The 12,513-nt window shown below is 50.4% G+C and overlaps 1 protein-coding gene across 1 annotated transcript in view; it reads left to right on the top strand.

Moving 5' to 3' along the window:
• Nucleotides 1-12,513, top strand: part of LAMB2 (laminin subunit beta 2) — a 61,204-nt gene that overhangs the window by 16,109 nt on the left and 32,582 nt on the right. Inside the window, exons 5-10 of the mRNA XM_080995592.1 lie at nucleotides 1,854-2,042; nucleotides 2,931-2,994; nucleotides 5,493-5,695; nucleotides 6,964-7,084; nucleotides 7,968-8,156; nucleotides 11,762-11,941. Of these exons, the coding sequence (XP_080851718.1) occupies nucleotides 1,854-2,042; nucleotides 2,931-2,994; nucleotides 5,493-5,695; nucleotides 6,964-7,084; nucleotides 7,968-8,156; nucleotides 11,762-11,941 (946 nt within the window). The remainder of the gene's footprint in view (nucleotides 1-1,853; nucleotides 2,043-2,930; nucleotides 2,995-5,492; nucleotides 5,696-6,963; nucleotides 7,085-7,967; nucleotides 8,157-11,761; nucleotides 11,942-12,513) is intronic.

Here is a 12,513-nt window from a genome sequence, read left to right as displayed (position 1 = left end):
GCCAGTGCCAATTTGCCAAGTGGAAAAATTCCTACCAGGCCCCTCAACGGCGACCATAGCAAGGCCAGTGCCTAAAACCTGCAAAATAGGGAGGGAGGGTGGGTGATTGAGGAAGCGAGCCAAAGAGGAAGCCCTCTGGCTCGCTCCTCTGATTAAAACGGACCTGGCCACCCCCCACCCCCCGGCCAGTGGATTGGCTGGCTGGGCTCTGACGTGGCCGGGATCCCCTGGGCAATGGGGGACAAAGTCCCCCGCCTCCGGTGAGAAGTGGGTGGCCACACGGTCCACCGCAACTCCTCCCCACTGGGAAGTGGAGCAGATTTCTGCACTTCTCTGCCATCCTGTTCATTTCCTAACAGGGGGAGGAGCCGTATAGCTTGGCAGTGGAGCACATCCTTTGCAAGGAAGCGGATGGCATCGTAGGGTGACTCGCCCAATCTCTGTCTGGCTGAGTCTCTGCAGCACACGGAGATGGAGAGGGGGTTGCGTCGGTGCAAACGCCCTAGCAGGAGCACTGGATTGTGTTTGCACCACACCCACCTCACCGCCACCACATCCCTCCTGGTCTGCTGCAGCAACTTAGCCAGGCAGGGGTCAGGTGAACGCCAAAGCCCCACCATGCTGCTGGGTTTGCAGGCAGAAGCTCTCAGGTTCAGTTCCTGGCCCCTTCAGGTGATCAGGTAGAAGGAGATGGAAAAGGTCCTCTGCCTAAGAGCTAGCGGTAGTCAGCGTGAGCATCAGTGGGCTAGGTGGATCGCTGCTCTGACTCTATATATTTCTATGTTCACATCAGAGAACATCTGCTGCCCTTCTTAGGTCCAGGCCAGATATGACATTAGTCATGTGGTTTGTCCTTGCACGGGCAATTAAAAAGAAACGTATGCACATAGCCAACGTCAGGGTGTGTCTTGCTGGGTCCATTTGCAGCTGTGGTGTGGGAAGAAGGGTCTTTAACCTTTCCCCCTTGCCACAGTCCCAGTTGGAATTCCAGCCCCCCACATGCCAGCTGTTCGCAATGGAAAGAGATGCTGCGGAGGAATGGGGGTGGATTTTTATGTTCGATTATTTCCCGACGCCCCCAAACGGGGGGAGAAAATCAGAGGACGTTGTTGTGAAACTTTTTTTTCACCCTGCGGGAATGAGCTGTGTTTAAATTAAACGAGGGGATGATTAAACCGGCATTTCCAAGAATACGCTTGTAAACGCTTTGCTGCGTAACAAGTGATTTGCAGGGCGGCTCACTCTTTTAATTTCGGCTTCGCACGCAGCTGCGACTTCGTTTTGCGCGTGATTATTGCTCTCATTTGTCCTCGCTTCCAAGAGACAGGGCGGTAGCCAACCACTGCGTCCTGTTGGCGTGAGGATGAATGCTTGTGCAATGGGGTCCCCGCTCCTGCCTGCGCCCTCCCCAAATCTGCACCAGGTGATTGGGGACCCTTCCCTATGCTATTGGAATCCACCCAATCCCATGGATGGATTCCTTGGAGTTTTTTCAGCAGAGAGAGGATGGCCATCTGTCATCGATGCTTTAGCTGAGATCCCTGCATTGCATTGCAGGGGGTTGGACTAGATGACTCTGGGGTCCCTTACAACGATTCTATGAGCCCCAGCCAGCAAGGCCGTTGGTTAGAGATGATGGGAGATGTAGTCCAACCCATAGCATTTGGAGGGCCACAGAGTTCCCAACCTTGTTCTAGGGCCCATGTGCGCTCGTCCCTTGGCAACTGGTGCATCAAGTGATGACGTCCACGTACGAACAGGTTGCGTCATAGCTCTATCCTATTCCACCCCGACTTACTAGGTGATAGTTCTGGACGCATGCAAGGATTCCCATTTTCCTCTACCCCTTGCAGACCTTCCGGCCGGCAGCCATGTTGGTGGAGCGTTCGGCAGATTTTGGCCGCACCTGGCAGGTGTACCGCTACTTTGCCTACGACTGCGCCGCCTCCTTCCCATCTGCCTCCCGGGGACCCTTGCGGCGTGTGGACGATGTTGTCTGTGAGTCACGCTACTCGGACATTGAGCCCTCTACCGAGGGGGAGGTGAGTAAAAAAAGCAGGGCGTCTGGAGCAGTAGGATCTCCTATGGGGGTGTCAGGGATGGGCTCGATGACGAGGAGTGGTGGGAAGTAGCAGTCCGGGAACCCCCAAGTTGAAGCACTAGAAAAGGAAGGCTCAGGGCCCAGGAATTGGTGGTGGGACACTGAGGAGAGGTATGGGGGAGAGATAACAATAATAATAATAATAATTTATTATTTATACATCGCCCATCTGGCTGGGTTTCCCCAGCCACTCTGGGCGGCTTCCATCAAAATATTAAAATACAATAGTCTGTCACACATTAAAAGCTTCCCTAAACAGAGAGGAATAGTTGGATGCTGGAGAAGCAACAGGCTTTAGTGAGCGATGAGAGCCTGTGACAGGGAGCAGCTTAGACTCAGAGGCTGAAGCAGAGGAGGGAGGGAAAGCCGCTGGTGGAGAATTCCAGGAATCTGTATCTCCTACTGCAACAAGCTCCCCTCTCATTGACTCCAAGGACACCCAGGGCAATGTGTAGGGCAGAACAGAGATTACAGGTGCCCTGTAGTTTTGAGGCTACTTGGGCAACATCCATCAGAGAAGAAGACCACCAATCCTGGAAACTGCTCTATAGAGGCAAAATCTCTTGCTGAGCAGTATGCCATTTTCTTGAATAAAAAAGTAAACTACATTGCCAAACTTTGCATCTTGTGTGCTGACCTGCACCTGACCCAGCTCTGACGGGAGATGTTGGGGTAGAGAGATGGGTTCAGAACCAAACACACTATGTACGTTAGGTCTCTGCAGACTGCCGCCTCCTTGCAGAGGCCCAGGCCAAGGGCTGAAGGATTATGCTCTTCTCGTAAGCTGGCTGTTGCCCCTTGACCCTCTGCTCTTTCTTCCTTGCTCAAGGTAATCTACAGAGTGCTGGATCCAGCTATCCACATCCGTGACCCGTACAGCCCCAAAATCCAGAGTGAGTCTCTCTCTGTGTGAGAGATGGTCCTGAGTGAGTCTCTCTGCGGGAGGGGGCCAGAGGAGGGGGGAGGAGCTGGTTTAGGGCAGGGAGAGGCTGGGTGTACTGTGTATTTGCCCCCCCCCCCCAAGAGGAGTTGGATTCCCAGTGGACGAATGAGATTCTGACCTCCGAATGGGAGTAGAATCTTGGAACGTTTCTGCTTCACCAAATATTTCCATCTTAATATAACTATAAATAAATGCTCTCTCTCTCTCTATATATATATACATATATATTACGTAGGCCGAACCCAGGCCCCGAAATTGCAGCAGTAATGTGTCACAACATTGCTTGCGCAAACCAAGCAAGAAACTTGCACACCCATGTTTATTAGGCCATGTGATTGACTGTGGTAAAAGCGGCATTCCATGCGCACCCTGGGCTATTTGGCCCATTCCAGGAGCTGAATCCTTCTTCCCCTGTCATGACCTTCTGGTTTGGAGGTCTTCCTACCACCTGAGATGTGGTGGGTGTAGGGCGGGTGCCGTGGAGAAGGCCTTTTCGGTTGTGGCGCCCAGGATTTGGAACTACTTCCTGGGCGAAGTATGCGTGGCCCCATCACTGTTTCCAGACAGGCGACGGAAACGCTTTTGTCAAGATGGATATTTTCTCATTTCAGTGAGAACTCTTCTCTGCCTTTTTATGGAGTTGTGGTGCTGTTCTGTCGTTCTGCTCTTCTTTCGTACTGTGCAAAAGGTTGTGAGCTACCTTACGCATCTTAGCTGACGGGCGAGGTAGAAATGAATGGATGAGTCTAGTGGGCTCGTTTGGGAAACGGCAGCTCATTAGTGCATTGTGGTTTTAATTATATGTCTCATGGTTCCCAGTGTGGTTCCCAGGCCATATAGAAACATTGGAAGCTGCCTTATACTGATCCAGATGGCTGGTCCATCTAGTTCAGTATTGTCTATGTATTCAGTGGCCTGTGTTTGCCTGAGCTTGAGTCTGGACCAAGGATTCTGAGCTCCTGTGTTCTGATTCGATACATGATTTCCAGTCACAGAACATTTCAGGATTTGGGCTTCTGCCATTGGCCCTTAAACTCTGAGTCATGATTCGCAGCTTGGAAGTTTAGACAGCCAATCACGTTGGGAGTGGGAGTTGCCCAGGCCTTCAGAAATGTATATAAGCAGTTGCTTTGACCCTGTTGTTCAGTTCTGTAGTTCAATAAAGGTTTTTGCTGTTATCACTGCGTCTTGCCTTGCAAGGTGGGTGCTCTGCTATTGAGCTATGGTCCTTCCCGTGTAGTGATAAGGCCCAGAGCTGCTTAAGTTTAGCAAGGCTGTGTCTCCCGGACCTTCTGACCATACATTGGGAATTAAGGAGAATGTTCCTCCTGAAAAAGGTATTTGGTTCTTTTCACCAGATCCAAATTGCCGAGTCAATCTTTTCTCTTCACAAACAACGGAGCCTTGTCTTTGAGACTTTTTTTGGCCTGGGCCACGTTAGGAGAGATAACAAACAATTATGAACATGGCAAGACATTGATTTCACAGAAGAAAAACCGGCAAAGCTCAGAATGTTGCCTCCCCCCCAAAAAAAAGCTTGCAAAACACCTACATCCCTCCTACACAATTGAAACGCAAGGCAACGGCAGGCCGACAACTCCTGAACCAAATCAACAAATGCAGAAGAAGGAAAAACACTGACTTAAATATATATACAGTGGTACCTCGGGTTAAGTACTTAATTCGTTCCGGAGGTCCGTTCTTAACCTGAAACTATTCTTAACCTGAAGCACCACTTTAGCTAATGGGGCCTCCTGCTGCTGCCGCGCTGCCGGAGCATGATTTCTGTCCTCATCCTGAAGCAAAGTTCTTAACCTGAAGCACTATTTCTGGGTTAGCAGAGTGTGTAACCTGAAGCGTATGTAACCTGAAGCGTATGTAACCCGAGGTACCGCTGTATACTAAAATTTAGGAGTGGGAGAGGGCGTTGGTGGACACTAAAGGGGTGTTTGAGGGTGTCACAGAGATGCCACAATGGGGACCACAAATCTAGACAAACATACCCAACCAAGATTCCCAGTCCCTAAGAAAGAGAAACATATACACAAATAGCTAGCTAGCAAACAGTTCCCTGGGATCCTAGTGTGGACGGCAGCTGGCCCTGCCTTTTAGTTCTATTTGGGGGCTGGTTAAATTTGGCCCTAGACAGATTTCTGCTTTGGCTGCTGCTAGATTTAGCTGTGGCCTCTCTCTGTCTGTCGCTCTTTCTCCTTTTCTCTTTCTCTCTGTGTGCAGCTGGGAATCTGTTCCCTCTCCCCTCGTCATGGTGCGCATACTTCTGACTGGTCCTGGCCGATAGCTTGCGGGGGGTTGACAACTCTGATATTCATAGCCCACCAAGTAGCCCAGCTTTCGAACCCACAGCCCCAGCCGGGAAAGCTGTTTCCCAGTGGGGATGCTTCTCTCCCTGTCTGCCTTCTCACCCACTCCAACCTCTCTGCCCGCCAGATCTCCTGAAGGTCACCAACTTGCGGGTGAACTTGACCAAACTCCACACGCTGGGAGACGACCTGCTGGATTCGCGGCGGGAGATCAAGGAGAAGTACTACTATGCCGTGTACGAGATGGTGCTGCGTGGGAACTGCTTCTGCTACGGACACGCCTCGGAGTGCGCCCCCCTTGCCCGTAGCCCTGCTGACGTGGAGGGCATGGTAAGGCGCTAGGAACGCTCATAGGCACAAACCGCACTTGATTAGGCGTGCCGACTCCCCCCACAACTTATTTGTTTGGTTTCTTTGGTTTATATATCGCCCTCCATCAAAAAATCTCAGGGCGGTTCAGAAGATAAAAATACCAAGATACAGTGGTACCTCGGGTTAAGAATTTAATTTGTTCCGGAGGTCCGTTCTTAACCTGAAACTGTTCTTAACCTGAGGTACCACTTTAGCTAATGGGGCCTCCCGCTGCCACCACGTGATTTCTGTTCTCATCCTGAAGCAAAGTTCTTACCCTGAGGTCCTATTTCTGGGTTAGCGGAGTCTGTAACCTGAAGCGTATGTAACCTGAGGTACCACTGTAAAAGCACAAATAAATAATTGAAACAGAATTAAACAAAACAATAACCCCCTTCCCACAAATGCATTTAAAAGGCTGTAGGATATTAATCAGCCAAAGGCCTGGTTGAAGAGGAATGTTTTCGCCTAAAGATATGTAACGAAGGCACCAAGCGAGTCTCCCTGGGGAGAACATTCCAGAAGCAAGGGAGCCACCACAGAAAAGGCCCACTCATCTCTTCAGTTTTCAAAGACTGCGAAGAGATGGTGCCAGGCTTACCTCAGTGGCAAGGGAGTTCTGCATTCTTGGGGCCGTCACTGACTAGGCCCTCTCATGAGCCGCTGCCACCCGAATTTCCGAGAGCGGCAAAGCCATTGGGAGGGCTTTCTCCGTTGATCTTAATTCCCAGGCTGGTCTGTAGAGAAGGGTGGCGCTGTGGTCTAAACCACTGGGCCTCTTGGGCTTGCCGATCCTGGGCCTCTTGGGCTTGCCGGTCCAACAAGGGTACCAGGTTAAGGAAGCCTGCTTTAGCATTTCTCTTTTTACTAGCTAAAGGCAGAGATGAGGAACTGTGCAGAGCTCTGGGGTTTTAGCCTCTGACCACTGGAACATATTCATAATTTCCCCCAGCCATGTGAAAAAGCACATGCATTTTCAAGTTTATCTTAAGGACTAGAATCATAACCCAACTACTTACTGGGGCACCAACTTAGTTCAAAATATACATAGCCAACGTGGCCTTTGTCCCCTACGTGGGGTGCAAGCATAACTTCTGTGGATGTGTACCTGGGAAGGGCGCGGCATGCCCATGATGATGTAGGGTAGGAAGGTCGTGTGCAGTCTGAACGCAGGAGAGCAGGCAAAGACCCGCCCTCTTCCATTCACCGTGGGCGTGGCCTGGGTCTCCCCCTTTCTCCGCCCGCAGGTGCATGGCCGCTGCGTCTGCAAGCACAACACCAACGGGCTGAACTGTGAGCAGTGTGACAACTTCTACCACGAGCTGCCCTGGCGCCCGGCTGAGGGGCGGCGCACCAACGCATGCAAGAGTGAGTATCTGAGGAGTGGGTGTGGAGGGGACAGGGAAGCCAGGAGGAGGATTGATGCTGGAGTGAAGGGTTACCACATGAGAGGGCAGTCGTGGCTGGGAATGAGAGCCACCCTACTGACAAACCCATGAGAAAGAGTTTTTCCACCGCCAGTCCCAATAGAAGGCGTTGCTTGAAAGACTGTACACCATCATGTATTGGTGGAATTGCCACTGCTACAGCTGCCACATAATGCCCGTTCCACATTTGTAAGAGCTCAGTTGTTTAGTGTGGCAGCACCTATACTTTGGAACTCCCTGCCTATTGAGATCATTGCAGGGGGTTGGACTAGATGACCCTTGGGTCCCTTCCAACTCTTAAATTCTATGGTTCTATGATTCTGTGATCAAGCAGGCGCCTTCACTGTAACCTTTTCGGCCCTGCTAGAGACATTATTGTTTAGACAAGCCTACCCAGATGCTTAGAAAGGTGAAGTAATTTTAATCTGATGATGATGTTAATAATAATAATAATAATAATAATAATAATAATAATAATAATGCTCTCCCTGGGGAGAGCATTCCACAGGCAGGGAGCCACCACAGAAAAGGCCTGCTCATCTCTTCAATTTTGAAAAGCTGCACTAGGCTTACATCTGTGGCAAGGGAGTTCCGCATTCTCGGGGCCATCACCGAGAAGGCCCTCTCATGAGCCACTGCCCCATGTATTTCCAACAGCGGTGAAGCCATCAGGAGGGTCTTCTCCGCTGATCTTAATTCCCAGGCCGGTCCGTAGGGAGGGAGATGCTGTTTCAGATACCTGGGGCTGAGGTTATTTAGGGATTCACATGGATTTGGGGCTTGGTGAGGTCAGGGCTTTGGATGTGATTGCCGCCTCTCGACAGAGTGCAACTGCAACGAGCACTCCCACAAGTGCCACTTCGACATGGCCGTGTACCTGGCCACGGGCAACAGCAGCGGCGGGGTCTGTGACGACTGCCAGCACAACACCATGGGCCGCCACTGCCAGCTCTGCAAGCCCTTCTACTACAAGGACCCCACCAAAGACATCCGGGATCCCAGCGTGTGCCGCGGTGAGAGCCTGCCGACTGTATTGGGGCGGGTGGCTGGGTGGAAATGGGGCTGGGGTCTGCATGTTTGCAGGGACGAAGGACCTTTCTTGTGGAAAGGCTCCCTCTTTCAGCGCTGGGAAAGTAGCTGTTTGTGCTTCATAGGGTGCAGGTGCCTGGATCGGCTGATGGCATTTCTGAGGCTAGCCTGACTCTCCATCCCTGCAGAACAGGAACTTGAAGGAGGAGCCTTCCTGAGGGCTTTAAATGTTTAGATTGCTGCGATGGATAATTTAAAAAAATCAGTTTATTTTATATAGCCAAAGTCCTTCACAATGAATAACAGGGGGTCTAAGCAGGGTATTCCTCTAAAACAGGGGAAGGCAACCTGAGGCCCGAGGGCCAATCGCCTTCTAAATCCGGCCCCCGGACGGTCCGGGAATCAGCGTGTTTTTACATGAGTAGAATGTACCCTTTTATTTAAAATACATCTCTGGGTTATTTGTGGGGCATAGGAATTCGTTCATTCCCCCCCCCCAAAAAAAAATAGTCCGGCCCACCACATGGTCTGAGGGATGGTGGACCGGCCCACGGCTGAAAAAGGTTGCTGACCCCTGCTCTAAAACCAGACAGCGTAAGGCTATAGAGATTACAGCATAAAAAATTTAAATTACAATGCTGGAGCGAAGCTGTCAGAGTAGATTTGGCTGCCAGAGATGCAATTTGTAGGTATTTATCAGCTAAGAGTTCAGCTCTCCCTTCCTGGGGGGATATACAAATTGCTAGCTTAAGACGCAACAGGCAATATGCATAATCAATCCGAGGCAGGGGGTCTAACCCCCAAAGCTTTAGATATTGATCTGAGACCGACAACCCTTACTTTTTACCACATACAGTGGTACCTCAGGTTACATACGCTTCAGGTTACAGACTCCGCTAACCCAGAAATAGGACCTCGGGTTAAGAACTTTGCTTCAGGATGAGAACAGAAATCGTGTGGCGGCGGCAGGAGGCCCCATTAGTTAAAGTGGTGCTTCAGGTTAAGAACAGTTTCAGGTTCAGAACGGACCTCCAGAACGAATTTAGTACTTAACGTGAGGTACCACTGTATATAGGAATGGGGTGGGCTCAGCTTAGTGCAGGAAGCATTTCTGCTCCTTATCAAGCAATCTTGCTTGCTAGGTGGAATTGCTCAGTAGGTGGGATCACCTGTCCTCTCCTCCTTTGGCAACTCCTGCATCTTGGTGATGGGCGTATTTGTGCCTCTTCTTGCTTTCCTTGGAAAGAGAGGCTTCTGCGTCTCAACCCCTGACTTCCGTGTGGCTGCACTGTAGCCTACAGTTTTAAGGACAGGAGTCCCATCCTTTGCCCTGTGCATCACTGGCATGTGGCTCTTGGGAGGCTGCCCTCTAAGGAATGTGGCCCTTGGATTGATAAAAGTTCCTCAATCCCTGCCTTTATCTCCTTGCCTGGCGCATTTGAGCCAGACCCCTTGACTCAGGGGTCAGCAATTTTTTTCAGCAGGGGGCCGGTCCACTGTCCCTCGGACCATGTGGTGGGCCGGACTATACTTTGGGGGGGGGGGGAAATGAACGAATTCCTATGCCCCATAAATAACCCAGAGATGTGTTTTAAATAAAAGCACACATTCTACTCATGTAAAAACACCAGGCAGGCCCCACAAATAACCCAGAGATGCATTTTACCGTATTTTTCGCTCTATAAGCCGCACCAGACCACAAGGCGCACCTAGTTTTTGGAGGAGGAAAACAAGAAAAAAAATATTCTGAATCTCAGAAGCCAGAACAGCAAGAGGGATCGCTGCGCAGTGAAAGCAGCAATCCCTCTTGCTGTTCTGGCTTCTGGGATAGCTGTGCAGCCTGCATTCGCTCCATAAGACGCACACACATTTCCCCTTACTTTTTAGGAGGGAAAAAGTGAGTCTTATAGAGCAAAAAAATATGGTAAATAAAAGGACACATTCTACTCATGTAAAAACACGCTGGTTCCCTGACCATCCACGGGCCGGATTTATAAGGCGATTGGGCCGGATCTGGCCCCCAGGCCTTAGTTTGCCAACCCATGCTCTGACTCTACTTAACTGCTTAACTTTGCCCTCTGCCTAATTCCCACAGCTTGCAAAGAATATTGGCATGTGGGTTTTGCTAGTAGAGCCTTTTTTTAAAAGGCCTGTGCCTGGCCTTGGCACGTTCCCTCAAAAGCTCAAGGCTCCACTGTTCAGCAGCGGTGCGGAGCGTGAGAATCTGCAAAGGTGGCAAGCCTGGAGTCCGGTTTCGGAAGCTAACGTGGAGTTGCCAAAACCGAAATCTTCTGTTTTGCATCAGCAGGACCCCTTTCTTTCTGCACCTGCGGGTTGGGTGCTTCCAAACAAAGTGCTCTTTCTTTGCTGCCAAGTTAGCAGAGGTTGTCTTTGCACAGACACCGCCGTGTGGTTGCAGCAGAGCTTGCTGAGATTTAATTTGGGCAAGGTTTCTAGGCAGGCTTGAGGACTAGAACCCCTCTCTTTAAGAGCTGAAATGATTTCACAGAAGAAGAAGAAGAAGAAGAAGAAGAAGAAGAAGAAGAAGAAGAAGAAGAAGAAGAAGAAGAAGAAGAAGAAGAAGAAGAAGAAAATTTATTACACCCCGCCCATCTGGCTGAGTTTCCCCAGCCACTCTGGGCGGCTCCCAATCAAGTGTTAAAAACAGTACAGCGTTAAATATTAAAAACTTCCCTGAACAGGGCTGCCTTCAGATGTCTTTTAAAGATAGGATAGCTGCTTATTTCCTTCACGTCTGAAGGGAGGGTGTTCCACAGGGTGGGTGCCACTACCAAGAAGGCCCTCTGTCTGGTTCCCTGTAACTTCACTTCTTGCAATGAGGGAACCGCCAGAAGGCCCTGGGCGCTGGATCTCAGTGTCCGGGCTGAATGATGGGGGTGGAGAGGCTCCTTCAGGTATACAAGACCGAGGCCGTTTAGGGCTTTAAAGGTCAGCACCAACACTTTGAATTGTGCTCGGAAACGTACTGGGAGCCAATGAAGATCTCTAAGAACCGGTGTTATGTGGTCCCGGCGGCCACTCCCAGTCACCAGTCTAGCTGCCGCATTCTGGATTAATTGCAGTTTCCGGGTCACCTTCAAAGGTAGCCCCACATAGAGCGCATTGCAATAGTCCAAGCAAGAGATAACCAGAGCATGCACCACTCTGGTGAGACAGTGTTCGGGCAGGTAGGGTCTCAGCCTGCGTACCAGGTGGAGCTGGTAGACAGCCGCCCTGGACACAGAGTTAACCTGTGTCTCCATGGACAGCTGTGAGTCCAAAATGACTCCCAGGCTGTGCACCTGGTCCTTCAGGGGCACAGTTACCCCATTCAGGACTAGGGAATCCCCCACACCCGACCGCCCCCTGTCCCCCCAAAACAGTACTTCTGTCTTGTCAGGATTCAACCGCAATCTGTTTATGGTTTAAGAACTGCAGCTCGGCACAGCAGACCCGCTTTCCCAAGAAGGGAACAGATCTCTTCCAAGCAAGTGGAATGGTTTTCTTTTCTTACTAGTTTAGATAGGGATTAGCGGTTTTCTCTTTGTGCCTTTAATTTTGGGGTTTGCTCTGCGCCCTCCCCTGACAGCCTGTGACTGCGACCCCGACGGCACCCTCGATGGCGGGGTCTGCGACACCCACGACGACCCGGCGCTGGGGCTGATTGCTGGGCAGTGCCGCTGCAAGGAGCACGTGCAGGGAGTCCGCTGCGACAAGTGCAAGACCGGCTTCTTCGGACTCAACGCGGAGAACCCCCAAGGCTGCCAACGTAGGTATCTCCAATGGGGTTTCCCTGGGCATATCCAGTTCCGTTTCTGAGCCATTTAGATGTGGTTCTGGGTGGGCTGCTTAGCCAGCGCAGCACACCACATAGACCGGTGGTTCTCAAAGGTTAGTGGTGCACCACACTGGTCAAAGAAACATTTCAGTGTAATGCAATATCGTTTTTTGTTTTTTTTTTAAATAGTTTGCAGGGGTATTTATTTATTTATTTATTTGATACAGCAAGAAAAGAAGAAAAAAAAGAGAAAACACAAATACCAAATTACACACAGGAATAACAATAGATACAGAATTTTCTTAACAAACAATAAGACATAAATTGGTCTTAACACTAAAGACCCAACCTCCCGTCTATTCCATATTTCGATTTCATATACAGTGGTGCCTCGCAAGACGAAATTAATCCGTTCCGCGAGTGTCTTCGTCTAGCGGTTTTTTCGTCTTGCGAAGCAACCCTATTAGCGGCTTAGCGGATCAGTGCTATTAGCGGTTTAGCGGCTATTAAAGGCTTAGCGGCTTAGCGGATTAGCTGCTAAAAGGCTATTAAAGGCTTAGTGG

The sequence above is a fragment of the Podarcis pityusensis genome (genome assembly GCF_964106645.2).
Source record: "Podarcis pityusensis genome assembly, chromosome: 2".
Classification (NCBI taxonomy): Eukaryota; Metazoa; Chordata; class Lepidosauria; order Squamata; family Lacertidae; genus Podarcis; species Podarcis pityusensis.
Note: the sequence above shows the minus strand (reverse complement) of the source record. Positions and strands in the feature narration are given on the sequence as shown.